Source organism: Festucalex cinctus, chromosome 3 (genome assembly GCF_051991245.1).
Source record: "Festucalex cinctus isolate MCC-2025b chromosome 3, RoL_Fcin_1.0, whole genome shotgun sequence".
Classification (NCBI taxonomy): domain Eukaryota; kingdom Metazoa; phylum Chordata; class Actinopteri; order Syngnathiformes; family Syngnathidae; genus Festucalex; species Festucalex cinctus.
The window spans coordinates 16,533,178-16,558,560 of record NC_135413.1 but is presented as its reverse complement, the minus strand read 5'-3'; the positions used below and the strand labels follow the sequence as shown (position 1 = coordinate 16,558,560).

At 37.4% G+C, this 25,383-nt stretch overlaps 2 protein-coding genes across 8 annotated transcripts; one reads left to right on the top strand and one right to left on the bottom strand.

Moving 5' to 3' along the window:
* Positions 1-111: 111 nt before the first annotated feature.
* On the top strand, positions 112-6,664 carry mapda (N6-Methyl-AMP deaminase). Of its 4 annotated transcripts, XM_077516141.1 has the most exons (11): positions 112-957; positions 1,589-2,682; positions 2,771-2,901; positions 2,979-3,039; positions 3,108-3,195; positions 3,281-3,362; positions 3,428-3,554; positions 3,745-3,825; positions 4,295-4,433; positions 4,744-4,844; positions 6,231-6,664. In XM_077516141.1, exons 2-11 carry the CDS (start codon positions 2,356-2,358, stop codon positions 6,420-6,422), a joined length of 1,329 nt encoding a protein of 442 aa, XP_077372267.1. In that variant the 5' UTR covers positions 112-957; positions 1,589-2,355; the 3' UTR covers positions 6,423-6,664. The 4 variants fall into 4 exon arrangements, 3 of the variants coding, with proteins under 3 accessions (XP_077372267.1, XP_077372268.1, XP_077372266.1); XR_013282804.1 differs by having other exon boundaries at positions 112-2,682; positions 4,295-4,444; positions 6,231-6,379; XM_077516142.1 differs by having other exon boundaries at positions 112-2,682; positions 6,259-6,664.
* nat10 (N-acetyltransferase 10) lies at positions 6,087-25,348 on the bottom strand. 4 transcript variants are annotated; one of them, XM_077516136.1, is made up of 29 exons: positions 25,244-25,348; positions 24,239-24,359; positions 24,058-24,149; positions 23,793-23,964; positions 23,583-23,705; positions 23,334-23,395; positions 22,700-22,814; positions 22,508-22,615; positions 22,102-22,235; positions 21,885-21,978; positions 20,711-20,809; positions 20,501-20,637; positions 18,557-18,681; positions 18,339-18,489; positions 18,125-18,221; positions 16,667-16,783; positions 16,379-16,480; positions 16,222-16,296; positions 15,897-16,013; positions 14,560-14,693; positions 14,420-14,468; positions 13,204-13,294; positions 13,030-13,137; positions 12,792-12,964; positions 12,591-12,710; positions 10,480-10,578; positions 8,612-8,685; positions 8,457-8,537; positions 6,087-6,866 (listed from the first exon to the last, which is right to left on the bottom strand). In XM_077516136.1, the coding sequence occupies exons 1-29, from the start codon at positions 25,318-25,320 to the stop codon at positions 6,722-6,724; spliced, it is 3,192 nt and encodes a 1,063-aa protein (XP_077372262.1). In that variant the 5' UTR covers positions 25,321-25,348; the 3' UTR covers positions 6,087-6,721. The 4 variants fall into 4 exon arrangements, with proteins under 4 accessions (XP_077372262.1, XP_077372264.1, XP_077372263.1 ...); XM_077516138.1 differs by lacking the exon at positions 25,244-25,348 and adding an exon at positions 24,724-24,781; XM_077516137.1 differs by lacking the exon at positions 25,244-25,348 and adding an exon at positions 24,603-24,719.
* Positions 25,349-25,383: the final 35 nt, after the last annotated feature.

The following is a 25,383-nucleotide window of genomic DNA, read 5'->3' as shown; positions in this document are numbered from 1 at the left end:
AAGAATTACAATAAAAGATTTATTTTGTAGTCAAACTATCAATACTGAACTGTACTGATACTTCAGCTCAAATGATCAGTGTCAAATTATGACACCTGTACCTGTACCTTTAATCTACATCAACCATAACCAAGGCTATCTCCTGCATTAATTAGCAAGTCCTTCAATGATCATGTTTTTCAGACATGTTTGAATTTCCACTTATGAGTTTGTTGACTCTGTTGCCATCAATCAGACAAGCTGAGGCTTTTTTTCTGGCAAGCAGATTCAACTCCTTTCTAGATATCAACAATGTCTTTTGACTTGTCATAATTACATTTTGAATAGCGGGAATTTTCATTCGGGATCTCTAACATATTTGTGACTCGTCAAAATGACAATGATATCCATAATTCTGTCTGGCCTGGTCAAAACATGTAAATTATGACTAGTCGGAACAAAATTATAGCTCTGAATGTGGTGTTACAAATCTACAATTACAAAGTTGTGGATTTGCACAATTCCCGTAGCGAATATCCGAACTGAATGTAATATGAATGTAGCTCTGGCACTGATGAGGATATTTCAGTTGGCTATCTATATTCTAAATGGATTAATGGACTGGTCCTTCTAAATTGTGGGGCAGTCTCTTGTGGTAAAATGTAGGAAAATAGGTGTGAAGGTGTGAAGATTTTTTTTTTTTTAACTAAATTATACCAAAATTTGTTACCACCCACTGTGTACTCCGCCTGCTTTTTGTCGACAAGATTTTCTTCATACCAGCCATTTTAGTTTCACTTCATAGCTCCAGTGTGTGTGTTTATATGCGTTCAAGGCTCCACAGTTCCACACCCGACCAGTTTTGTTGACATTTGGTGACAGCTGTCACATTTTCCTGTCAGGTTTTTGGAGTGATTTGGGACTTACTTGTTGCGATATGACCAGCGACTGCTTTGTGTCACTTTGATCCGCAACCAGGTAGGCTACAAAATGTTCATTTTTAGAGCATTTTTTTTGGGACGTGGGTGTAATCTTGTATTTTCTTTTCTATTAAGTTGGTCTTCCACCCTGCTTCCTGTGTTGTCAGCATCTGTGTTGGGTCACTAGCAGGTTTCAGATACAATCTTGACACCCACAAGTGCACATCAAAGTAACTTGTGCAATGTGACAGGGCCAAAGGTACTTTTGAAAAAAGGTTTAGCGACTTGTGATGTTTGCAGATTAGTTTTTGTACAGTGTGACTATTTTGGGTGTGTTTCCACTGTCGATCTCTAGATGGTGGCAAAGTATTTTGTTTGACACTAGATTTGGAAGTCGATTTTGTGCAATTAAACCTTCTGCATCCAGCACAAAAAGCTCCCCAGCTGTGTACTTGATCTTTCTGGTATCAAGTAAATAGTTCTAGTGAGAATATGCACTCTAGGATATAGAATTTATTATGCCAGTTGATGAAGTAGTGAGTTGCTCCTGTGTGGGTGCTGTCAATACGGTTTTAAAATAAGAATGAATCATGTTTTATTTTATCAAATACTTCCAATCATTTGTAATTTTGCTGTATGTATGCATGTGTTAAAAGTATGCTTGTATTAATGTTTTTTCCACTGTGTAGCAATCAAAAGATGTGGTACCTCTATTAAAGAGTGGATAATGAATGGCTTCTCCCGATGGATATCCTGACATCAAGAAGCACTGCTGGCACTTGGGACCCTGAATCTCGACCACCTTTTAATTTGTTGAGAGAGTGGCTGTTCATATGTGAACAAAAAGCTCCGACAAACATGCATACAGCTCTCACAGGACATATCATGTACTTTCATCTTGGATTGTGGTACAGGGGAAACCTGAGTCTTGAAAGAATGGCTACTAGTGGTCAGCCATGACCTCAGAAATGGTTTTCCACCCATCTGATATAACAAACACATACAGGATGTACAGGTAATGTGCCTCTGCCTTTCATCTTGATCTCTATTATGGGTGGAACCAGCCCGGCACTATCACAAATTGATGCATGTTTTACTGTGCTGCACAAAACAGATGCCCCCAAATAAAATTATTTTTCCACTTTCAAGTTAAAAACGCTGATTCATATTTCGAGTCGTCTGAATATAAACTGTCTGTTACAAACCTCCATATTATGCATTTTTATGGAAACACATTTTCGTTATTTTAGACTTATTGTCATGTGACAAAAATGAATAACTATATAATGGTTTTTAACCACCTTATAATTGTTTAATATGGCCGTGTCACAATTAAGCGTATGACGTCACATGTCAAAATGGTCTTTTACTCGGTGAAATTACCCTCTGCGTCCATTGAAAAGCGTTGGGCTTTGGATCGTAATTCGATTTATGAGGATTAATTTGATTTCACGTGATGAAATGTCGTTTGACTACAATAACAATCTGCCCGATTTGTATGACAGTCGCAGTCAAAGGCAATACAATACGCAGTCGTGTAAAGAATTTGCATTGCGGAAATATCAGGAATGCCCGGATGTTCGACATTGCGCGGAACATTTCTCGCTCGACTCGGGGACTCATTTGTTTGTTACACTTCATCTTGTGTCACGTTCAAATGTGTCCTGAAAACACAGGCAGGCCGACACTAAAACTTCACAAACTCGCAGATATATTTTTTTGTTTGTTTATTTTGACGATGGACAAGACCGACGATGTCTTTTATCGGGAGCTGCCAAAAGTGGTGAGTCAAATTTATCGGCTTATTTATTTATTTTTTTAAGGCGGCATTTGAAAGGAAATAATTAAGATGGATTTCGTTTTCCTATCAGGAGCTGCACGCTCACCTCAACGGCTCGGTGAGCTTCCAGACGATGGAGAAGCTCATTAAGCGAAAGCCACATCTCAACATTGAACATCACATGACGGCCATTGACAAGGGCCAGCGGAGAACGTTAAATGAGTACGCAGACCACTTGTGTGTGTTTGCGTGTGTGTGCTTTATCCACGGTTGTAATGACTCAACATGGCGTTCTCCAGGTGCTTTCAGGTGTTCAAGGTCATTCATCAGTTGGTGGACACCGAGGAGGACATCTTTATGGTGATAATAATGTTGTTTTTAAAATGTTTTGCGCAAACACCATGGCAATGTTACATCTTTTATTCTAGGTGGCCACAGATGTAATCAAGGAGTTTGCTGCTGACGGTGTCAAATATTTAGAGCTTAGGAGTACGCCAAGAGAGGAGAAGAAAACAGGTCTGAGATCTTAAATAAATTTTATGCATCCATCTCTGAGAGTTAAGTTGTTAGACGTAATGTATCATGATTCATCGTATTTCAGGATTGACCAAAAAGAGCTACGTAGACACCATCATAAAAGCCATCCAGCAGTGTAAAGAGGAGGAGGTGGACATTGATGTCAGGTGCGCGCATGATGAACATCCCTTGGCGAAGAGAGATGCTACAGTGGGCAATATTTCTCCTGCAGGTTCCTAATAGCCATCGATCGCAGGAATGGGACAGAGGTTGCCATGGAAACGGTGAAGCTGGCTGAAGAGTTCATGCTGTCGGCTGACGGGCTGGTGGTTGGACTTGATCTCAGTGGGGACCCGACGGTACGCAAGCCATTTAATTGTGTTATTGTAGTCATATACTGTACATACGTGGACAAAATTGTTGGTACACGTCTGTTAATTAAAAAACAAACAAACAAACAAACAAAAAAAGAAGAAATACACATTTTATGAAACTAAGCGAATAAAAATCAAATATTACTTTTCGGATACAACTTAATGTGGTTTTCAGGTGGGTCATGGCAAAGACCTGCTTCCTGCCTTACAGCGAGCCAAGAACAGCGGACTCAAATTATCACTGCACCTCTCCGAAGTAAGACAGGAGGAGTTGGCTAACGCTGTAAATGCTCCTTAAGAGAAGTCAATCCAAACATTTTCTTTGCAAAAATATGTTCTATGCAACACCACTAGTCGAAACACGGTGTGGCTAAATCAGCAAAATACACCCGTTTTGATCCATAGAGGGGGCGGCCATTTTGTCACTTTCTGCCAACTGAACATGACATCATAGTTGCTCATGTAACAACCAATCACAGGACACCTATTTCCTCAAGCTGAGCCGTGATTGGTGGTTACCTGCGTCGTGAGCATGATGTCATTTTCAGTTGACAGTGATAAAACGGCCGCCCCCGAGATAGATTAACAAGTCATTTTCCATAAAATATATTATTGTAAAGAGAATCTTTGGGTTGACGTCTACTTTTAACTGTCTAAATTATGCACTAATAGCATATTGCAGTATCTACTGAAGCATGCTGACGCATGATGATGAATTGTTGCAGGTGCCGTCTCAGCTGGAGGAATCGGAGCTGCTGCTCGATCTGCCGCCCGACCGGATCGGTCACGGCACCTTCCTGCATCCTGACGTGGGCGGGTCGCAGTCGCTCGTTGACAAAGTGGTGAAGAATAACATCCCTTTGGGTAAGGCAAAGGTGACCAGTGAATATTTAATACAAATTATGTTTACTGTGCACGTGAGCATTTTTTCCCCAATATCCTACTTGAACTAGGAGCATGCAGTTTTGAGTTTTCAACAAGTGTACAGGTTTGTCTCGGCAGTAACATGATCTTGATAAAGTGCTCACTAGTCGTCACCGGTAAGGCAGTTGTTCTACTAGTACACTCAGTTGTCTTACTCATGCGGATAGTAGCACACTAGTAAGATATTGAATAAATACTTCAGTGCGTGTATGTGTTATGAATCAAGATGTCATCTTTTTCCCCCTGCTAGAGCTTTGCTTGACATCAAACGTTAAAGGACAAACTGTCCCATGTTACTCCGAGCATCACTTCAAGTACTGGTACCAGTTGGGCCACCCAAGTGTCATTTGTGTAAGTTTCAATCTCATTTATACAGCTGCAATGGCATTCATCTTCCCTATTTGACCTTGAACAGCCGCGACCTTTTTTGAAATGCACTTCATAGCAGTCTGGGATTTGTCAAGTTTTGTGTACACGCCTACAGACATTTTTTGTCTTTAAATCCATAAAAGGAATGATGTAATATTCAGCCTATACTAAAAAGGAATTTGATGCTATATACTGAAGAGATTAAAGGGATACTTCACTTATTTAGTCCATTATAGCAATAACAAGTTAATATTTTGTCTATAATTAATTTGATACTTTCACTATTTTTCACGTACAATTAGTACCTTTAAAAACACATTTTGCAACTTGCTGTCGACTGAAAACGACATCATGCGATTGATTACCTGAGCCTTTGTGATGTCATTTTCAGACGACAGGAAGTTGCAAAATGTGTTTTTAAAGGTACTAATTGTGCATGAAAAATAATGAAAGTGTCAAATTAATTATAGACAAAATATTGTTTGACTGCCAAAAATGGCTAAATAAGTAAAGGATCCCTTTAAGTTTAAAAAAAAATTGGGATAGAAAAAAAAAGGTTATTTTAGTTATTGGTATGTTTGTGAACATATCCAACGTTCCCAACCTCCCTCTTTTTTAAACATAATTTCACTCATTTTTGTGTGATCCTAAATGCTATCTTTATATTGCTACATTTATGTGAGAATAATAACATTCAGTATTTGATTTTATATTTAAAAAATGAAAGCTTTCCCCAAATGTAACTTTTTTTTTTTGTTTGCAAATGCATTTATGCTATTTTCCCCCACAAAGTGCTGCTTTATACATTCACATTTACATTCAAATAAAATAAAAATAAAATGCAAATATAAAAAAAATAATCATCATTCTCCATTGTATGTTTCCATTTATGTATACCATTTAACTAGTTAAAATGATTTAAATAGTAGTAAGGCTCCTCCCCCCCTTGAAAAATGCTGATTTTTCTTTTGTAATACTTAATATTGACACTACCCTTTAGAGTGAATTTAATATAGCGATTTGTTTCCATACAAATATGGATAACTTTGTATTACTCAGTTGTGGAGATACAGCATCAATTAAACTGTTTTTCATTATGCAGCTAGCTAGCTCGTGATGCTTCCACCCTGAAAATTCAGGAAAATTGTGAACTGGTGTGGCTACTGTAGAGCGCCTCATTGTCTGCCATGAGTGCGTGTGTGTATCATCCAGATAAAGACAGGAGAGTGATAGGAACTTTAATAGTCAGTTGTGTGGACCAGGGATTTTGTGCTAGCTTTAGAGCGCCTTGTTGTTGGCCCCGAGTGCAGGGACGAGGCTCAGAGAAAAGCGGGACAGTGTCATTTTCTATGGTTTGTCCTCCCGCAGACTGACGACAAGGGTGTGTTCTGCACAGACTTGTCTCAGGAGTACCACCTGGCGGCGTCCACGTTCGGTTTGAGTCGCGAGGCCGTGTGGACGCTTTCCCGGCAGGCCATCGACTGCATCTTCGCGGCGGACGCCATCAAGCGTCAGCTGAAGCACAAGTGGACTCAATTACAGCCTCGCGTGCTCAAATGACAGCTTCGGCCCCGCGCGTCGGCCAACCGCTTACCTCACTTTATAGAAAAGGGAAAACTACTAACTTTTGTAGCAGTCGTAACTTTACAAAAAGGTGAAAACACTTGACATTATTGTGTTTGACACTCTTGCGCTAAGGTGCACAATTTTAAACAATAGGGAATAAGACATGCCTATGTATTTGTATATGTATATATTTGGCACACAAATTGATTTAAAAATAAAAAAAACACTCTTCTGTCCATTTTTTGCATAAAAAAACAAAAAAAAACAAATACCCAGTCCTTTTAACATCAACTTCACTTAAACGCCTTCTTTCCAAATTTGCCATGTTTGTCCTTCTTGAACTTTCCGTGCTGTAGGACTTTCTTCTTTTGCTTGCCAAGCTGAAGTCCTCCATTGCTTGACACATCATTTCCTGCGTCCAGTTTTCTCTTCTTGTCACTGGTGGGAAAGGATTGAAAAGCACAAACATGTATTAGGCTGCATTTCCAAGTGCCAATTTCCAATGTAGTGCCTCAGTTTTTTTTTCTTTCTTCAGCATAACCACGTAACCATCAGCCATCACACTCTGTTTAACGATCAACACCTGTCCTGTAATAAAACATATTTAATATGGCTCGTGCACAGAAGATAAATAATTACCGGCAGCTCATTTGCTCCTGATAACTTACAAATGTTTTTTATTTAATGTTTTAAGTGCCCCAAAAACGTATTTATACATTTTTTATACTAGCGCACAGAAGGCTTTGATGCAGCCGCTCAACTGCAAAGAACGGTTGAAGAAATGGTAGTTATTACACAAACGGCCAGCAGGTGGCAGCAGAGCAAAGGCGAGCAACCAGGGCCATGTTGGAGAAAAAAAAAAAAAAAAACTCAAAATTGCTCACAATTTTCAATAATTTGTGAACATTGATTAAACTTGGCTATATTCTAATGCTAATTGCTGCAAAACGGAAACAGATAGAAATATACTTTTTTTTTTTCCCGCCTGATGAAAGAAGAGACTAATCTTTCTTTTAATAGGTTCCATGCAAACAGCTGGGAGCGAACGGAATTGCATCTCTGAAAATGGCTGGGAGCGGATGAATTAGTAGTTATAGTCACTCAATTCAACCCATGTAAAAATAATGTATCACCTAAAAGTTGGTGAGTTTGTTTACCTTAAATGGTGATCGCTAGTGCACTAATGCTAATCGCAATTGCTAAGCATTTAGCATAGGCTAATTTTGGTGGTTTTGATAATGCAAATGAATAGTTCTACCCACTCAATGCAGCTCATGTTCAACTTTAGTGGATTTTATATATATATATATATATATATATATATATATATATATATATATATATATATATATATATATATATATATATATGTATATGTATGTATGTATATATTTATTTATTAAGGTTAAAACTGACAAAAAAATAAAATTCAAAAAATTGCGTTAACGAAATAAATTAAAAACGAAAATGCTTTTTTAAAAAACAAAAACTAAACTACATGTTATATTTACAAATCTAACTAAAACTATAATTATAGCAAACGTCCTTCGTTTTAGTCTTTGGTAATGAATTTAATACATGAGCCTTTGGGGTGATTTTAGGTCAATTTATTTTGCTATTAACCGGAATAAGGACGTTTGAAGGCGTGTCACACAGAAGTGATGTCATCTAGCAGCAGCCAATAGAAAAGCACCTTCAGATGACATCACTCCCATGGTGTTTTTTAAATATTGCGCACAAGTAATACACATGGGAAAAAAAACTAATACTGAAACTAAAACTAAACTAAAACGAAGCATTTATTAAACAACTAAAACTAATACAAACTAACAGAACCACCCTAAAAACTACTTAAAACTAACTCAATTTAAAAAAAAAAAAAAAACTAAAATGAAAAATTCCCAAACTATAATAACAGGGTAGGGAGCAGATGATTATTCGATAGGGTTAATTGATTTAAAAAAAAAATACTTGATAGTGACAGTCCTCATCACTTAAGTGAAGCGTGTTGGTCCTTCCTTACGGCACCTTTTAATGCTGACCATCGCCGTGTTCCCAGCGTTCTTCAGAACCTCGTCCCAGTCCTCGTCATGGCCGCGGATCTTGTACCTGCGACGGCAAAGGATGACATCACATCTAGCGTACATCGAGGTCGTCATTTCGTGAGACGGCGGCGAACGTACTCTTCCAGGTCAAGCTCCTTCACTTTCTCTTTATCCTGCTTGTGTTTCTCCTCAAACTCCTTCGCAGCCTCATCCTGAGCAAAAGAGCAAACCAGCTTCACTTTTGCTTGTCACATCACAAATTTTGAATATGAAACATAAAATAATTGACTTGTGAATCACACCTAAAACATTTTAAAAAAAAAATAAAAATTTTTATTATTGTGTAGTTGGAGAATCAATTTGAGTGTATTTTAGATGGATATTAGTGCTGTCAAAGTTAAAGCGTTAACTAATCACAAAAAATATCACATTAATCATGTATTAACGCAGATGATTCCTTTAGCTGACAGAGGATGGTTACGTTAAAGGTATCACAGGTTGTGTTTGAGCAATAAACATACATTCAAAAAAATAAATATTCGCATATGACATTCAGAATATTTGTTCATGTCAAACTATCAGGGCCATTTTTCCCCATTTTAAATAATGCAAGTAATAAACTGATTATAAAAACAGGAGGATGAGCGTGATACAAATTTTGTAAGATGTCCTTATAACATTAAATGTCGAAAGAATTAACATAACAGGTACTCTTTAAATTTGGCGGGCAAAAAAAATGTTGATAAAAAGCCTTTTTTTTTTTTACTCATTTGCTCCCAAAAGCGTATAAATACATTCTATTAGAAATATTACCAGTGTCTCAAAGACGTATTTATAAGTTTTTATGCTAGTGCATACTGAAGGCATTGATATTGGTTGAAGCAATGGTGGTTGTTACAAAAGCGGCCAGCAGGTGGCAGCAGAGTATACGAGATCAACCAGGCTCATGCTCCAACAAGCTGTTTTCCCCACAGTTTTAAGCAGATTTGTTAGCTATATTCTAATGCTAGTTGCTGCAAAACAGAAACGGATAGATAGATAATTTTTTTCCCTGATGAAAGAAGAGACTCAAATCTTTCTTTTGGTAGGTTCCATGTTTTTATAGAAATAGAACACAATACTCTGTGGGCCTTGCAAAATCAGTCAAAATCCAGCAAAACAGCTGGGAAAAGGGGGTTGCTTCTGTGAAAATGGCTGAGAGTTAATTAAGCAATTAATCATGATTAATCAAAGTTCTAAAATATGATTAATCTGATTACAAAATGTAATCCTTTGACGGCTCTAATATTTATATAAAATGCTCATCAAATATGTCCCTTGAACACTTGCTCTAAAATTGTCCTCAGGTGTGAATTAATTGTCCCCACAGTATTTTATTTATTTTAGTGAAAAAATAACATTTTGAATTGGTCAAGAAAGATGGAAATCTGAAGTTAAAAAAACCAAAACAATAATAATTGTGTATTTTTTCTCAATTATGGGGAAACAAATTTGGAAGAGGATGAGCTGAACGGTTTAATGACAGTCAAAAAGTGTGGACGTTAGAGGTTTACCACTCCAAAATATTAACTTCAGTATTTTATTCTGAAAATGAAATTAAAATTTGAATTGGCTATGGGATTTTTTTTTTTTTTTATCTGGGTTTTTATTTTGATTTTTTTTTTCTTCTTTCAAGTATTTGGAATAGTTGGAACGGTTTGAATCAGTCAAGAAATGTGGAAATTAGAGTTGAAACCCCAGAAAATTAATTATGAGCTTCTATTTTTATTTATTTATTTTTAAACTGGAATAACGGTAGCTGGAAAAGGTTTGAATCTGTTAAGACTTTTATTTTGAAAACAAAAATAGGAAGTTGAGACTGTTTTAACTAGTCAAGAAATTTGGAAATTCAGTCCCCAAAATGTTAATTTTGGGTAATTATGAATTTAGTGATGTTCCAAGTCGCAACCCCGGTAAACAGAGAAGCCCCCAAATATGTTGGTGTGGATTTGCGGGCACGTCCATACCAGATCATCTTGAAGGCTTCGGGCAGTCGGCTCCATGGTGACGTCTTTAGTGGTTGCCATCTCGGCTTCGATGGCCTTTTCTTGGATGCTGCTAAAAAGCTACAACAGACGACGTACACCGGAGAGGATCTTCAAGCATCAACATTTTTCAAGCATAACACAATCATTTTGTATTTGTATGTATGAATGAATTCAGAAATTGCTCAACAAAAACTTGCCTTTCGTTTACGTTTTAAAATCTCAAACAAACGAATAGATTGCACCGGAAGGTGGCACGTTGAGGTCATATTTGGAAAAATGCATCATGTTTGAAACTACTGGTGTACGACCGAATGCCAAATGAGCGGCGAGAGCCAATCACAAGCGTCGGCTTTAAAAGAAAAAAAGTGCTATGAAAGCGTTTGAGGCTAATTTTTTTCAAATACAATTAAAATTGAAACAGTATTTTGCAAAAGCAAGTGAAACTTTGACATTTTCTCCTTTTAATGGATGGACTTCTCAAAATGTTCATAAACTATGTCATTAAATTATATAATCTCATTACATATAATTAGTTACTCTCCAATACTGATGTTATAGAATAAGACCAAAGTAAGATACACAGACAAATTTTTTAACTAAAGTTCATACTTTTTTTTTTAAATTATAAACCATTTTTTGATTGTTTCTTACGTAATATTCTAATTTATTGAGACAGTATTTTTTTTTTTGTTAAGTTGTACCCTAAAAGCAAAATTATAAAAATGAACAATATATAAATGTATATAATAGAAAAAAAAATACACTTTTTGAAATGAACGACTGAAATAAATGTCATTTTCCACAAAATTTAAATAAGTTTAAGCAGGCTTTATGCCTTCTTACACATACTGTAGAGACTCGTGCCTGACCAATGTTAATTTTTTTTTTAGACCAATGACAATTCCAATATTTGTCAGAATAAAATTCACATAACCGATTCATTTAAAAAAATATATAATGAACAAAATAACTTCTTTTTTGGACCTTTAGCGCTTATAATAATGGAGATATGAATTACGGGCACACCATTTGACTGTTTTACAATAACTTTACCTTTAGCATTTAACATTACAACAGAAAGGAAAATCTGCCTTAAAAAAAAAAAAAAAAAAGTCGTTATGTTTTTAAATGTAGATATTTGCCACTTTTATTTTTATTTTACAATGGTTAATTTAACAAGTTTTGTTTGGCACCTTTTTTTATAATGGCTAAATTAATAAAGCCTGTTTGAATCCAAAGGAATTTGCATAATTATAGTGTTTTAGTGTTTCAAAGAAATGTATTTGTCTTCATATATTTTTAACATATTTTTTTTGTTCTGTAACAAAAAAAAAAAAAAAAAAAAAAAAAAAAAAAAAAAGATTGTCCTCATCGTGATTTCAATCATTGATTTATGATTATTTTTTTTACTTATTAACTCATTTCCTCCCATAAACGTATATTTTTTTTTTTATGTTTTAAGTGTCCCAAAGACGTATTTGTTTTTTGTTTTTTTTAAAGCCAGAGCTACAGAAGGCTTTAATGAAGCCTCAACTGCAAAGAACGGTTTACGAAATGGTAGTTGTTACACAAACGGCCAGCAGGTGGGAGCAGAGCAAAGGAGATCAACCAGGGATATGTTGAAAAAGAGCTCAATTACCCACTATTCTAAATAGATTTGTGAAAATTGATTAAACTTAGCTATATTCTAATGCTAATTGCTGCAAAACGGAAATGGATAGAAATATACTTTTTTTCCTGATGAAAGAAGGCACTTTAATCTTTCTTTTGATAGGTTCCCTATTTTTATAGACTTAGACTTTTTAGACTTAGACTTGACTTTATTGATCCCTTTGGGATGGCTCCCTCTGGGAAGTAGCAATAGAACACAATATTCTGTGGGCCTTGCAAAATCAGTCAACAATCCAGTCAAACAGCCGGGAGCGAACGGGATTGCTTCTGTGAAAATGGCTGGGAGCAAATGATTTAATTTAATTATCAAATTCATCGTGATTAATATTTTCTTCATTATCGAGCAGCCCGACAAGAGGCTATGAAATGGTTCGTCCGATGAATCGAACTGGCCCTGGCCGTGACTGGTGCGAACATACTTGCACGAATTTCCGCACGAGGCGGTTGAAGAGGCCCATGAGCTGCGAGCTTGGGAGGCCCACTTCCTTCTCCAGCTGCTCCACCGATTTGTGTTGCAGTCCGATGCCCAACAGCATCGCCTGGAAAACACTTTCCGAATTAGAAGACAGAAGGAGCAAAACGCATTGAAAAAAAAAATAAAGGCGAATTGATGAACTTACACACTGCGCCACTGACAGAGAGACGTCCCCCAGCTGCTTGAGGAAGAACAATCGCGCCACTGTCGGAACGAGGTCCATGATGAGGTGGTAGTCCACCATGCTGCGCGAGTACAACTCCAGGCGCTTGAGGTCGTACGGGCTGAAGTTGACCGCCAGCTCCGAGGCCTTCATAACTGCGGGCAGAGGCGACGGGTGAGCTGCAAAACGGCGCAGAGGGAACGCCGCCGTGTCCACCTACCGCTCGCGACCTCCTTGGCGCTTTTGTTCTGCAGGATGCTGAGGGCCAGACTCGGGGTGAAGCTGCTGAACTGGTACGAGAGCAGCGACAGGAAGCGCCTGCGGAAATCTGAAGCGCACGACAAATCTCAAGTTGGGATGAGAAATGAGACGGAGATGAGATTTGGACGCTGACCTTTCCAGAAGGCAGACAACCATTGGCTCTGCTGCTCCTCGCTGTTCAGCTCCTTCACCATCACGCACGAGTGCTCGCCTGTCAGGTCGTTCTGACAAAAAAAAAGAAAAAAAAAAGCACAAATGCAGATCAACGCACAAGCAACCAAAATGGAACACTGCCTGGCTTCAGACTCTTGCACTATTTGGTTGAAAACTTTCATTCAGTCAATAAAATTACTATGTTATTCTACATATTAAAAAAAAAAAATAGCAGAATATAATTGCAATGTAAATGTAATTTTATTCTCATTTTCAATCATTTAAAAAAAAAAAGAAAAGAAAATTCTGCCTTTTTTTGAGAAAAAAAAAAGTATTTTTATAGTATTCAAAATTAATTTTAATGATTATGGTTTAAAGTATTTCTAAAAAAATAAAAATAAAAATAATTCTCATAACCTCCTCCTCAAAAAAATCTTTATCATAAAAGATTCATAACATTACAACCTTACCTGACTTGCGCTTCTTCTTCTTAAAAAAAAAAAAAAATGTAAATCAAAATATATTGGCAAAATTAATGTAATTTTTTTTTCACATTAAATTGTTTTTCTTGAGAAAAAAAACAAATTTTCCCTTTTCTTGAAAAAAAAAAAACAATGCTTGAAATTTTGATTTTAATTGTGTTAAGGTTTTCTTTAAAAAAAAAAAAAAAAAACTCATAACAAAACCTTTTCCTCAAAATAAGACATCATATGTAATCTTGAATTAAATTGTTTTTCTAAAAAAAAATACTATTCTGCCCTTTTCTTGAAATGTGATTTTGAATTAATTAAAAAAAACAACAAAAAACAAAAAAACAAAACAAAAAAAACCTTAGTATGTTTTCTCCCAAAGAAATGACAATCATATTAGAACCTTACCTGACTTGTGTTTATCTTTTTAAAAAAAAAAAAAAAAAAAAAAAAAACCAATACTCACAATATTGTTATTTTATAAATAAAAAAATATATGATACTCTGAATATGTTTTAATACAAAAATATAAAAAAATATATTGTAATATTTTGGGGTTTTTCCCTTCCAAAAACTATGACTTTATACGTACGCTTTATTATTATTATTATTATTATGTATTTTTCGTGTAACATTCTAACTTTATTTTGTAACTTTAACATTGTTTGTTCCACTGGACTGCGGCTGATCAAATAAATTCAGACTACAATCATCTTCCATACTTACAGGCGTCTGTCTCAAGTAGACCGGAGTATAACCTGCTTTCTTCCAGAATCTGCCGATTAGAAAAGAAAAAGAAGAAAAAATATTTTTTTTTTCCCCCATAAGAACCTTGCTGCGCTTCTTCCACACCGACGTGTCCTCACTTGAGCAGCGGAGCCGTGAGTCCGTAGGAGACCCCTAAATAGTCCAGCCGCTCCGCTCGCCTCTCGCTCAGCTTCAGCAGCAGCGGCGGCAGCTCCTTGCGAGGCGTCACCACCTCCTCCAGAAGTGTGACGGCCTGAGATCACATTCGAGGCGTCACATTACATAACCCACAAAACCCCCACCCAAGAAAGGTTAGTTTGTGCAAAATAGCCCAATAATTGGATTGTTTCATTTGACCCAACATTTTGGGGTCATTTGAACCAAAACGTTTAAAAAAAAAAGTTACGACAAAGATAACCCACAAAGTGACTGACCTACCTTTTTGGGTTACCTATGTTTTGTCTTTTTTCTCTCCCCCCCCCAAAAAAAAACAAAAAAACAAACAAAAAACTTTTGTGGGGGAGAGTAGGACGTTGCAATTTTTTTTGCGGTTGTTTTGTGGGTTATCAGTTTGACCAAAACAACATTTTGGGTTAACTCTGCACTTCTCAATTATTATTTTTTTACTGTTATTGTTCAAAGAAAATGGGTCCAAAAGAAACTAACTCAATATTTCGGGTCCAAAACGTTTTTTTTTTTGTTTTTTTAAAAACAATAACAGTAAAAAAATACAAATAACTGAGAAGCACTGAGTTAACCCAAAATGTTGATTTGGTCAAACTAATAACCCACAAAACAACCCACAAAAATTGTGTTGCTTTGCCCAAGCAAACCCCAAAGTTCTTTTATTTTGTTAAGAAGAAGGAAGGAAGGAAGGAAGGAAGGAAGGAAGGAAGAAAAGATAAAAAGGAAGAAGAAGAAGAAAAAAGAAGAAGGGAGGAGGAGGAAAAAAATAATTACATTAAGAGGAGGAGGATGAGAAGGAGGACGAGGTTCGGTCAGTCCCTTTTGGGTTATCTTTGTCGTTAACTGTTTTTAAGAGTGTAAAATTCCTCAAAATCAATCATGTTGTGATTGATCCCACATTTTCATGGTGTATCATTCAAAATCAACAGGATGTTGGTGGATGTGGTACAATGACCCCTACGAGCCTGATATTCAGCAGAAAACTGTGACAAAGCAAACACACACTCTCAAAGCAGTTGGGTCAAAAATAACCCAAATTGGGTCAACAATGGGCTAAGTGACCAATGTGTGTAGCAAATGAATAAACCACAAATCAACTCAATTTTTGGGGTTGTTTTGTAGGTTATTTCTTTTGGGGTTAAATGAGTATCTCAAACCCTTCTTGACCTAATTTGGGTTATTTTGACTCAACTGTTTTGAGCGTATGAGTTGTTTGTTTGAATTTCCATGAAAAGTTTCCAGTTTGAAAGGACTTGACGTGAATCCATACCTCGCTGCTGACGGTGGTGATTTCCCTGTGCTGAGGCGCTGTCCTCTCATCCATGGTGGGGAATTTGCCCTCGTAGTACATCTGCAGCAGCTGCAGCACTCGTGAGCCGTAGCCCATCTGTTGGACAGACAAGAAGACCTCGGCTTATACATACACTGGATGGAATCAAATCAGTTTTACATCTTTTCTGCAAGAACAGCTTCCAGTCTTCTGTGAAAGCTTGTCAAATGCAGCACTTGAGCACTGTAATTTGCCCACCGTTGCTATATGAAAAGTACAGTACAGTACAGGAGAGACTGGATAGCGACAAATTATGTCCTCTTACTCCTTGATAGTCCGGATTTACAGCTATTCGCACCACTCTGCCTCCAGACAGACTGCCAAACTCCGGATCTTGGAACTGTAGGCAAAAGGATCGATGAGATGAATTAAAAAAAAAAAAAAAAAAAGAAAAATAATTTTATGATCCTGTTTCTGAGCACCTGTTCAGACACGGTCCATGGAATGAGGTCACCTGAGGCTTTCTTCCCTCTAGAGAGGCTGTTGAGGATGGACTGTCGGGATATTTCGCCTTCCAGACACACCTGTACATTCGCAGAAAATAAATCACAGGACGATGTACTGTAAAATGAAAATATAATTCACCATTTTGAACCAAATACTGTAATAACAAAATGCAGTTAACATGGTCTTTTAACTACCGAACCTCATTGTTGTCATACAATTGTTTACTCAGAACATTGCACGCAGGACATGCTGCCGTCTACTACCTGCACCACGGCGAGGACCTCAGGCAGCGAGTTCTGCGTGGGGGGGACGGGCGGCAGAAGACAGAAGAGGTGGTGGGCCGGCGCGTCCGACAACATCTGCAAGTCGTTGGGGGAATTCTGGAGGGGAACAGAAGAAGAAATGAAAGAGAGAAGCACCTTACCCTCCTGCTATGTTTGCGTCATTCTGACCCACTTTCAACTGAGAGCAAACTTGGTACCTATATTAAAAAAATGTGTTGGGATATTTGCAAGAAACATTAAGCATATACCGGGTCAAACTGACCCGACATTCACATTAACAGACCATAAGAAATTGTTCATTTCAACGTATATGCAATGAAAACTGTTAATAATAATAATTATTAAATGTTTATTGTGTTGGTTTTGGAATGTTAAACATTCCGGGTCAAATTGACCCGCATTATAATAATTGTTTTTTTTTGCTATGAAACGTCTCATCAACAATTAAAATGGTTCACTTTGACATATTTTTAATTAAATGTTAAATGTTTATCGGAATGCTTTTGGAACATTAAACATAGCCCGGGTCAAACTGACCCAGTCTAAAATTAGTACTTTTTCACAATGAAACTTTATCAACAGACAATTAAAATGACAAATTTGCATTGAAAACTCTTAATCACGAGCTATATTTCATCATCAGGGCACTCCTGGATCAATAAACATAGGCCGGGTCAAGCTGACCCATTTCAAAGTTAAATTACTACAAATAATAGTATTTCATGATGAAACTTGTTATAAATGGTTTATTTGAAATAATGTTTATGCATTTTTAATCCTCAACTATAACCTGGGTCAAATTGACCCGGAAACATTATTGCTGTTCCAGAGAGACCAACCTAACTACCTAACGGTATTGGGGAAAAAAATATGCAATATGCGATATAGTTGCTGAATATAGCAATATCGATATTATTGCAATATTTAACATGTACCTAAAGAAATGACATTTTTATTAACCACTGAAAGAATAAAAAAAAAATTCATGCGGCAAAATATCAAACTCAGTGTATTCTTAATTGATTGCAATTACCTCTCAATGTTTAACTATTGGATGGCAGTGCACATTTTACCTTAGTACACTGTGTTCCAACTATGTTTTAGGGTTGGAGCACCCATGTAACTAGGGACGTGGAAACCAAATAAAAAGAGAGGGTGAGGAGGGGATTTTTTTCAGAGTGCAGTAGTGAATTGTATCAGTCAGTTCCTCTCCTCTCTCGTGTCTTCTCTCCTTTTTTGTCATTTTTAATAAATAATACATGTCAAACAGGTAAACCTGACAGTCTTGACTGGTCAAATTCAGAGAAAAGCATAAAATTCCATTTCAAACTTATTGCATGTCTTTGCGTTATACATATTGTATAGACCAATATCACGATATCGATATGTTTTCGATATATTGTGCAGCCCTAAACCTAACAGCAATTAAGGTTTCACCTTGTAGTGGGACGCCACATAGAGAGCCATCAGCCTCTGCAGGAAGGCCTCAGACGCCTTGTGGTAGCAAAACAGTGTGTCTCTGTTCACGTAATATCTCATCGCAGGTTGTTAAGTTCAAAACAGTCATTACGTCTCAGTTACACTCATGACAATTCAACCTTCCCTTGAACCATGCGCATACAAGCCCTAACTTCTTTCAAAAAAAGGATACAGATCGCAGGTTTGTGGAAGAGGACAACCAGAGATGAGTCGGGGAATATTCAGGCAGTCCAGGCAGAGCAACTCATTGAGCCACTTCTCCACCGCGTCGCCCGCTGCGTACCGAATGGACTCGTGCAGGCTGACCTCGTGGAGCGTGCGAGCTGCACAGGGGAGCCGGCAGACGATTCAGAGGCCACGAGGGCTACGCTAAATCATAAAAGTACGTACCTGCCGCGAGCCTGGCTGTGGTCGTGCTCCTGTTCTCGGCCGACATGTTCTGTTGGCTGTCTGCGCTCTGCTGCCTCAACTGCTGGATCAGTTTGAGGGAGAGCGAGCGACCGGTGCCTTCGTAGCTGCGCACAGGAAAACGGGATCAGCGCAAGATGGAGATTGGTTGGAATTGTGCAAGAGGCCGTCATTTAACAATCGTGATTCAGTGTGATCAAGTGCCAGCACAGAATGTTTGATACAGCTATTGTATTGGAGGCTCCTGGATATAGTGGCGATGAAAAGTCTACACACCCCTTCCCAAATTTTCCCACAGGTTTAAGTGGTATTTATATCATAAAAATAAACAAATAAATCCTTTTAGGTTTTTTCCACCATTAACTCATTCACTCCCAACCATTTTCACTTAAGTGTTTTCCTGGATTTTGACTGATTTTTCAAGGCCCGTGAAATATTATGTTCTATAGCTATAAAAATATGGAACATACCAATAGAGAGATTAGAGTCTCTTCTATTATCAGGGGTAAAAGTATATTCCTATCTGTTTCCACTGTGCAGCAATTAGCAATAGAACATGGCTAAGTTTCATCGTTTTTCACAATTCTGCTTAGAACTGTGGGAAAACTGTGGGAGTTTTAACATGGCCTGGTTGATCTCTTATACTCTGCTGCCACTCAACCATTTTCTGCAGTAGAGAGACTGCATAAAAGCCTTCTCTATGCTCTGGCATAAAAAAAACAAAAACAAAAAAACTTATAAATACGTCTTTGGGACACTTAAGACATTTAAAATATGACGTATTTATACGTTTTTGGGAGCTAATGAGTTAATGTGACAAATAAACTCTAAAACTTAAAAAAAATAAAAAATAAACTGACAGAGGAGGTAAAAATAAAGGAAGTGATCTGCACAAGTTTGCACACCTTCATAACTGGATGTCACTGTTCAAAATAACCAATCACATTCAAACTCAGGTTAAATGACACATCATCATTTCAACTTCTATAATCCCAAATAGAGTTCTTTTGGGATCTTTTGCTTGCTATTTAAAATTTTAAAGATAAAAAACAAAAATGTAGAATTTGGGGGGGGATTATTTTCTCTCTAATTTCTAAATATTTTTTTTTGCCTATTCAAACCATGCCAATTTTAAACTGATCATCTGATCCCTACTGCAGTTTTCCCCCTCAAAATATCAAAATAAAAGCCAATAATAAAGATGTTTTTTTGTTCTTTTCTCCAATTTCCTCATTCTTTGACCGATTAAAACCATTTCGACTTACAATGTTCAGCACATTCTTACCACAAATTTAATTTCAAAATTTTAAAATGAAAGCCTAAAATTAAGATTTTTGTAGTTTTATTTCAAAACTTTTTTTTTTTTTTTTTTACCTGTTCACACCATTCCAACATCACCGTATTCCAAAACTTTACGGCATCCAGGGTACTATTTTTCAAATTCTTATTCAAGTTATCATATTTACTGTGAAAACTCTAAAAATTCCATAAATATCCAAACACCAATAATTCACTTTAAATTGTGGCGGTGTGAACTTATTTCCATTTAACATGAGATTAACTGTGACTGGTTAATTTCTGAACACACACGTCAAGTCATCTTTATTTATATAGCGCTTTCAAACAGCCTTAGCTGTCCCAAAACGCTTTACAGAAAGTCCCAATTGTAAGAAAATATGCACAATTTCTCCATATTATCTCAGTTGATTTTTACTTCCCTTCTCGAAAACCTTAAAAAAAAAAATTTTTTTTTTTTTTTTTTTTAAATCAGTCTGGTTGTCCAGTTTAAAGGCGATAGTGATGATTGGAAAATGTTTTGAAATGATTTATCTTGGCTACCCCCCTGGCATTTAAACAGGAATGTGTCAACTTTTTAGACTGACCATACACTGTACATGCAACCAATATCAGTGAAAATGTACCGACCCGTTGATGGTGGAGGCCATAAAAACCAGATATGGCCCCAGCAGGTTCTTAACTAGAGGCAAGGGAATGGCTGCAGCCTCGTCAATCACCAAAAGTTCAGCCTGGCCTAGTTTGACAGCATCACCTGGATGGATATACTGCAGAAAAGAAGGTTTGTGTATAGCAATGTGCACACAGAAAACCGATAGGAAAAAGTCAAAGTATGTTTACCTGAATGGTCTGCCTGTGCTCTTTAAAGACGTTCACCCTCACGACCGCCTTGTTGAACTCTGGATTCAGCGACTGGATGATCTCATAGTCCAGATGCTCCTACGTGAGACATTACAATTTTTAATCGTAAAATTAATCGCATGGCCTCCATAGTTAGCGCGCGATTAATCGGGAATTTATCTCACATTATGTCGGTTCTAAATGTACAATAGAGTATTTCTTTCAAGTTTTTTCATTCTCTTGATAATTAACATAAAAGCGGACACATGGTTACCAAATATAAATGTGGTTGGAGTTTTTCAAACATTGATAAAGTAATTTTTTGGTATTTTATAGTTATTTGAAGTTAAAAAAAAAAGGTATTATAAGTAGCTAAAGGGATACTTGACTCATTGAACAAATTTCAGCCGTGAAAAGTTAATATTTTGCCCAGAAGGAATTTAATAACTTCAGTATTTTTCATGTACAATTAATACCTTTAAAAAGTAATTTTTCTACTTTCTGTCGACTGAGGATGACATCACCTGTGCTGAGGAAGTAGGTAACGGCCAATCATGGCTCGCCTGTTTTCTGGGTTTGGTCAGTAAACTAATACTTTTTAAAGGTATTAATTGTACAAAAAAAAAATGAAGTTACCACATTAATTATAGACAAAATATTAACTTTTTACTGCTGAAAATTTCTCAATGTGTCAAGTATCCCTTTATAAGGAGCGTAAAACAATGAGTCATATTATTTGTGTTGAGGTCATTTTCTGCCATTAGGTGCCATTGGTGTTTTATGTTGGATGCCTGTGATAGTAACGGTACGTTTTTCTTTTCAAATTCAGAGCAAATGATATTTGGGACATGAAGAAGCTCGGGGACTCCAGGCCATTTTGTTAATTGTAAATTACAACTAAGTCACCAGTCGTCACAAATAAATATATATTTTTTTAAACACATTTATTATTGCTAAATTGAGCTATAGTAATTCCTTTACACAATGTTTGGAAAATAAAGCATGAACAACAATGTTTTTATGTCACTTGTATTTTAATTTTTAATGCCTCTGGACATTGTATTTAATGCTTTGTAGTGCCATTAAAGGAATTATTATTATCATTATTTTTTTTAAGCAAAAAACATTGAATGACTTTTAATGCTTTTTAATGACCCATGGAAACCCTGATTACCTGATACTGAAGCGCATCGAAGCCTTTAAAGATGAACTCAAACATGGTGTTCAGATTGTCAGGGCTTGGGGAGGTTACAAAGATGTTGGAGTAGCTGGAAACATCATCAGAACACTGTGAGCAGCTTCAGTAAGTTATGCTCTTGGAGCAGCAGTTTCATGAGACATTCCTTGTCATCCATACGCCCGCTTTTCATGCTCTGTTGGTTTATTCCTACCCAAAGGCCACAGCTCCAGCGACAGCCAGCCCCATGGCGGCAGATTTGCCTCGGCCACGAGCAGCCGTCAGAGCCACAGTGCTCCTCAAGGTCTTCTCTGAGATAGCTTCGATGAACTTGAGCACGGCTTTGGCCTAGAAAAAAGCACGTTATGGGAAGCTACAAATTTCAGCACCTTTGAAAATCTCCTGATGCAATTCAGAGGTTAACCGTAATCTTCAATAACATACAAAACTTTATCTGGCAGTATTATTCCAACCTATCATATGTACACAACAATCTCGCTCTAAAATCCCATTAAACTATAACTAAAGTTGTTAAAAAACAAAGTGAAAACAATTTCAAAATGATCAACAATGAAAAATCCCAAACTAACTTCAGGACATTCAATCAAATAGATTTTCACCTGGTCCATGGTTCTGCAGTTATCCACCAACACACCCACTGGCTGAGTGTCCTGGAGAGACTCCTTGAGGTCCTTCAGCTCCTGCTCTTTTGGTGACAAACCGTCTTCCTGTGGCAGAAGGAGGGGGGGCGGGCGGGGGGGTGATTAGATTCACAGCATCATACAAGCAAGCGACGTTTTCTGTACGGGCACCTGCGTCTTTGGCGGAACAGGCTTGATGTTGGCCATGTGGCTGGAGATGGGCAGGATGTTGAGTTGGTCGTCGATGACGACACAGTTTTTGCAGGAGGCGAGGGACAGGATGAACCTACGGAAAGACAATAGCAACAGGTATTTTCCGCACTATAAGGCGCACCTTCAATGAATGACATATTTTAAAACTTTTTCCATATATAAGGTGCTACAGTAGAGGCTGGGATTACGTTACACATTCATTAGATGGTGCTGCGCTTAAGGGAATGTCAACAAAACAGTCAGATAGGTCAGTCAAACTTTATTAATAGATTACAAACCAGCTTTCTGACAACTCCATTCACTCCCAAAATGAATAAACAGCTGTTTTATTATTTTCTCTGAGGTAAAGTATTAATAAGCTAGCGATCCAAGCTGGCGGGATCTTCTGCGCATGCGCGTCACCGATCGTACAGGGTCACCGATAGCGTCTTGACAGCGAGACCTGTTGCGGCTCAGTATTGATCCATATATAAGGCGCACTGGATTATAAGGCGCATGGTCAGCTTTTCAAAAAACTGAAGGCTTTTAGGTGCGCCTTGTAGTGCGGAAAATACGGTAATTGTAAAATTCCCCACATGTGAACAGATTATACCTCTCATTGAATCTTCCAACCACGTCCTGATGAGCCTCCGTTCTGTAACGAGCATGCACGTCCTGGAAGAAAAGTTCACAACAAGTATTGGATCACGTGACTAAGAAAGAGGTGCATTATATGACTGGATTTGCTTTGGTGAAGGGTGACGATTCAGTTTTTATTGTTCTCAAGTGGCAAAATTCAGACACGAGGACCTGCATTGTAAATCCATCCTATGTATGGGGAGAAGCCAAAAGACTTACTTACCATGGTCATTGTGTAGAGCTGCTTGAGGGAGTTCACTGTCCGTAACAGTATGACTACAATACCACCGCCTTCAATTGTCTCAACAGTTCTGGCTAGCAGGTTGGGAGTGAGGGCTTCAAAATCCTGTGCAAGAAGGCAAACAAAAATCTCACAATCTCATCTCCGCTTTCATAGGGGCAATGCTGGATATGGAAAGCGTGATGGACTCACCTGTAGGACACACATGCCAAAAGTGTTTCCCAGTATTTTGTGGGTCTCATTGTAGTAACAGTAGCGAATGTTAGTGGCAGCGACAAAAAGTTCAAAAGGGTCATCTTGATTCAGATTCAATGTGCCCGTTTTTATTTTCTTCTGCAGCTGCTTCATACGTTTCTTGCGGTTGCTGTTCGGACAGACACAGTCAAAAAAATAAATAAATAAAAAATCAACAGCAACAAAAACGTAGGGAATAAGAGAGGAGGATGTATGTGGTCACCTGCTGAAGCCAAGTTCTTTTTTGTAGCACCACAGAACAGACGGTCGTGCTCGGACACTCGCTTTGGATAGCATGTGATGCAGAATCACCACCTGGACCATAAGCCCAAATAAATTGTTATTTTGCTGAATGACAACTAGCCCAAATCCATAAAAAAAATTACAAAAAATCAGGACGATACCTGATCTCGTCCACGATCTCCCACCACGACAAACATGGTGCGATGCTGCAGGGCGACTCCATTCTCAATCTGGACACGGATGCGGTTGTCAACCTTCTTGCGAACAGTTGCCATTGTTTTACTGGAGAAACAATACAAACGAATTACTCATTTTGCCCCCTTTTGTTTGTATGTTATAGAACGTGATAATAATAATAGCTTTTAGGGACAGAGTTAAACTGAAACACAGTAACAAAAACAGCACAAAAACAGACTAATATATAAACATTGTTCCCTAAAATAAAATGAAGTGAAGAGAAAGCTATCAAACATGATTAATCAGAATGTATCCGATGTCTAAGTGAAACAATAGGAAGCAAACAACCTTTGGATACAAGTATAATAATTCCCGTGCTACCCTGTGTTGCTAACACGCTAGCTGAAAATCCCCGAAGTCGAAACTTTCGTTTAAATGTATGCTGCCATCATGCTGTTGATAAACTCACATGGAGCGAGACGCGATTCATGAAGGACCCATTGATGTGACGTCATCTAACAGCGACATTGGTCCTACTACTCATGCGTATTTATTTATTTATTTTAACTCCACGTGCAGTCCAAGGAAATGTTTTTAAACTATCACTTTATTATTTGCTGTCTGTCAAACAAGTAACAAGTTAACAACAGTTGTGTTTTTCGGTGCTGAGACATTTTGCGTTGATTTAGAAAGAACGTTTTCGAGCTCAATGGATAGATGGATAAACTGACCGATTAAATTGATTTTCCAACTGTGACGATGTGACAAAAACTAACATTTTGAGTATTGTTTTTCTTGTTGGTAAAAATGTCATTCGTAATTTTCATTTCATTTAAATGAAGCGCCTCAGGAGCACTATTAAATGTTAAAAAAATAAAATAAAAATAAATCATACTGTTATATTTCCCATAATTTGAAATGTCTTGGGGGTGAGATCCATACTAATGTAATCCTATTCTGTATATAAAATACAAAATCATACAGGATACCATAGTGATGAGTCTGCCTCATAGTTCTTGGGTTCTGGACCAATATTGCATGGGCTTTCTCTAGCTACTTCCCACATAAGGGACCGATGGGTGATCTGTGACCAATTGGCAACAGTCTCTAGTGGAGCCCATCCCTTAGT

What these genes read in the sequence shown, in the direction of transcription:
- mapda (XM_077516141.1), top strand. Translation starts at nt 2,356, where the DNA reads ATGAAATGTCGTTTGACTACAATAACAATCTGCCCGATTTGTATGACA. An exon ending in ATCTCAGTGGGGACCCGACG is followed by an intron (nt 3,555 to 3,744) that starts GTACGCAAGCCA and finishes TGTGGTTTTCAG; the next exon opens with GTGGGTCATGGCAAAGACCT. An exon ending in GCCACCCAAGTGTCATTTGT is followed by an intron (nt 4,845 to 6,230) that starts GTAAGTTTCAAT and finishes GTCCTCCCGCAG; the next exon opens with ACTGACGACAAGGGTGTGTT.
- nat10 (XM_077516136.1), bottom strand. Translation starts at nt 25,320, where the DNA reads ATGTGGGAAGTAGCTAGAGAAAGCCCATGCAATATTGGTCCAGAACCC. An exon ending in CTGTTCCGCCAAAGACGCAG is followed by an intron (nt 22,616 to 22,699) that starts GTGCCCGTACAG and finishes CTTCTGCCACAG; the next exon opens with GAAGACGGTTTGTCACCAAA. An exon ending in TCTACTTGAGACAGACGCCT is followed by an intron (nt 13,295 to 14,419) that starts GTAAGTATGGAA and finishes TTTTTTTGTCAG; the next exon opens with AACGACCTGACAGGCGAGCA.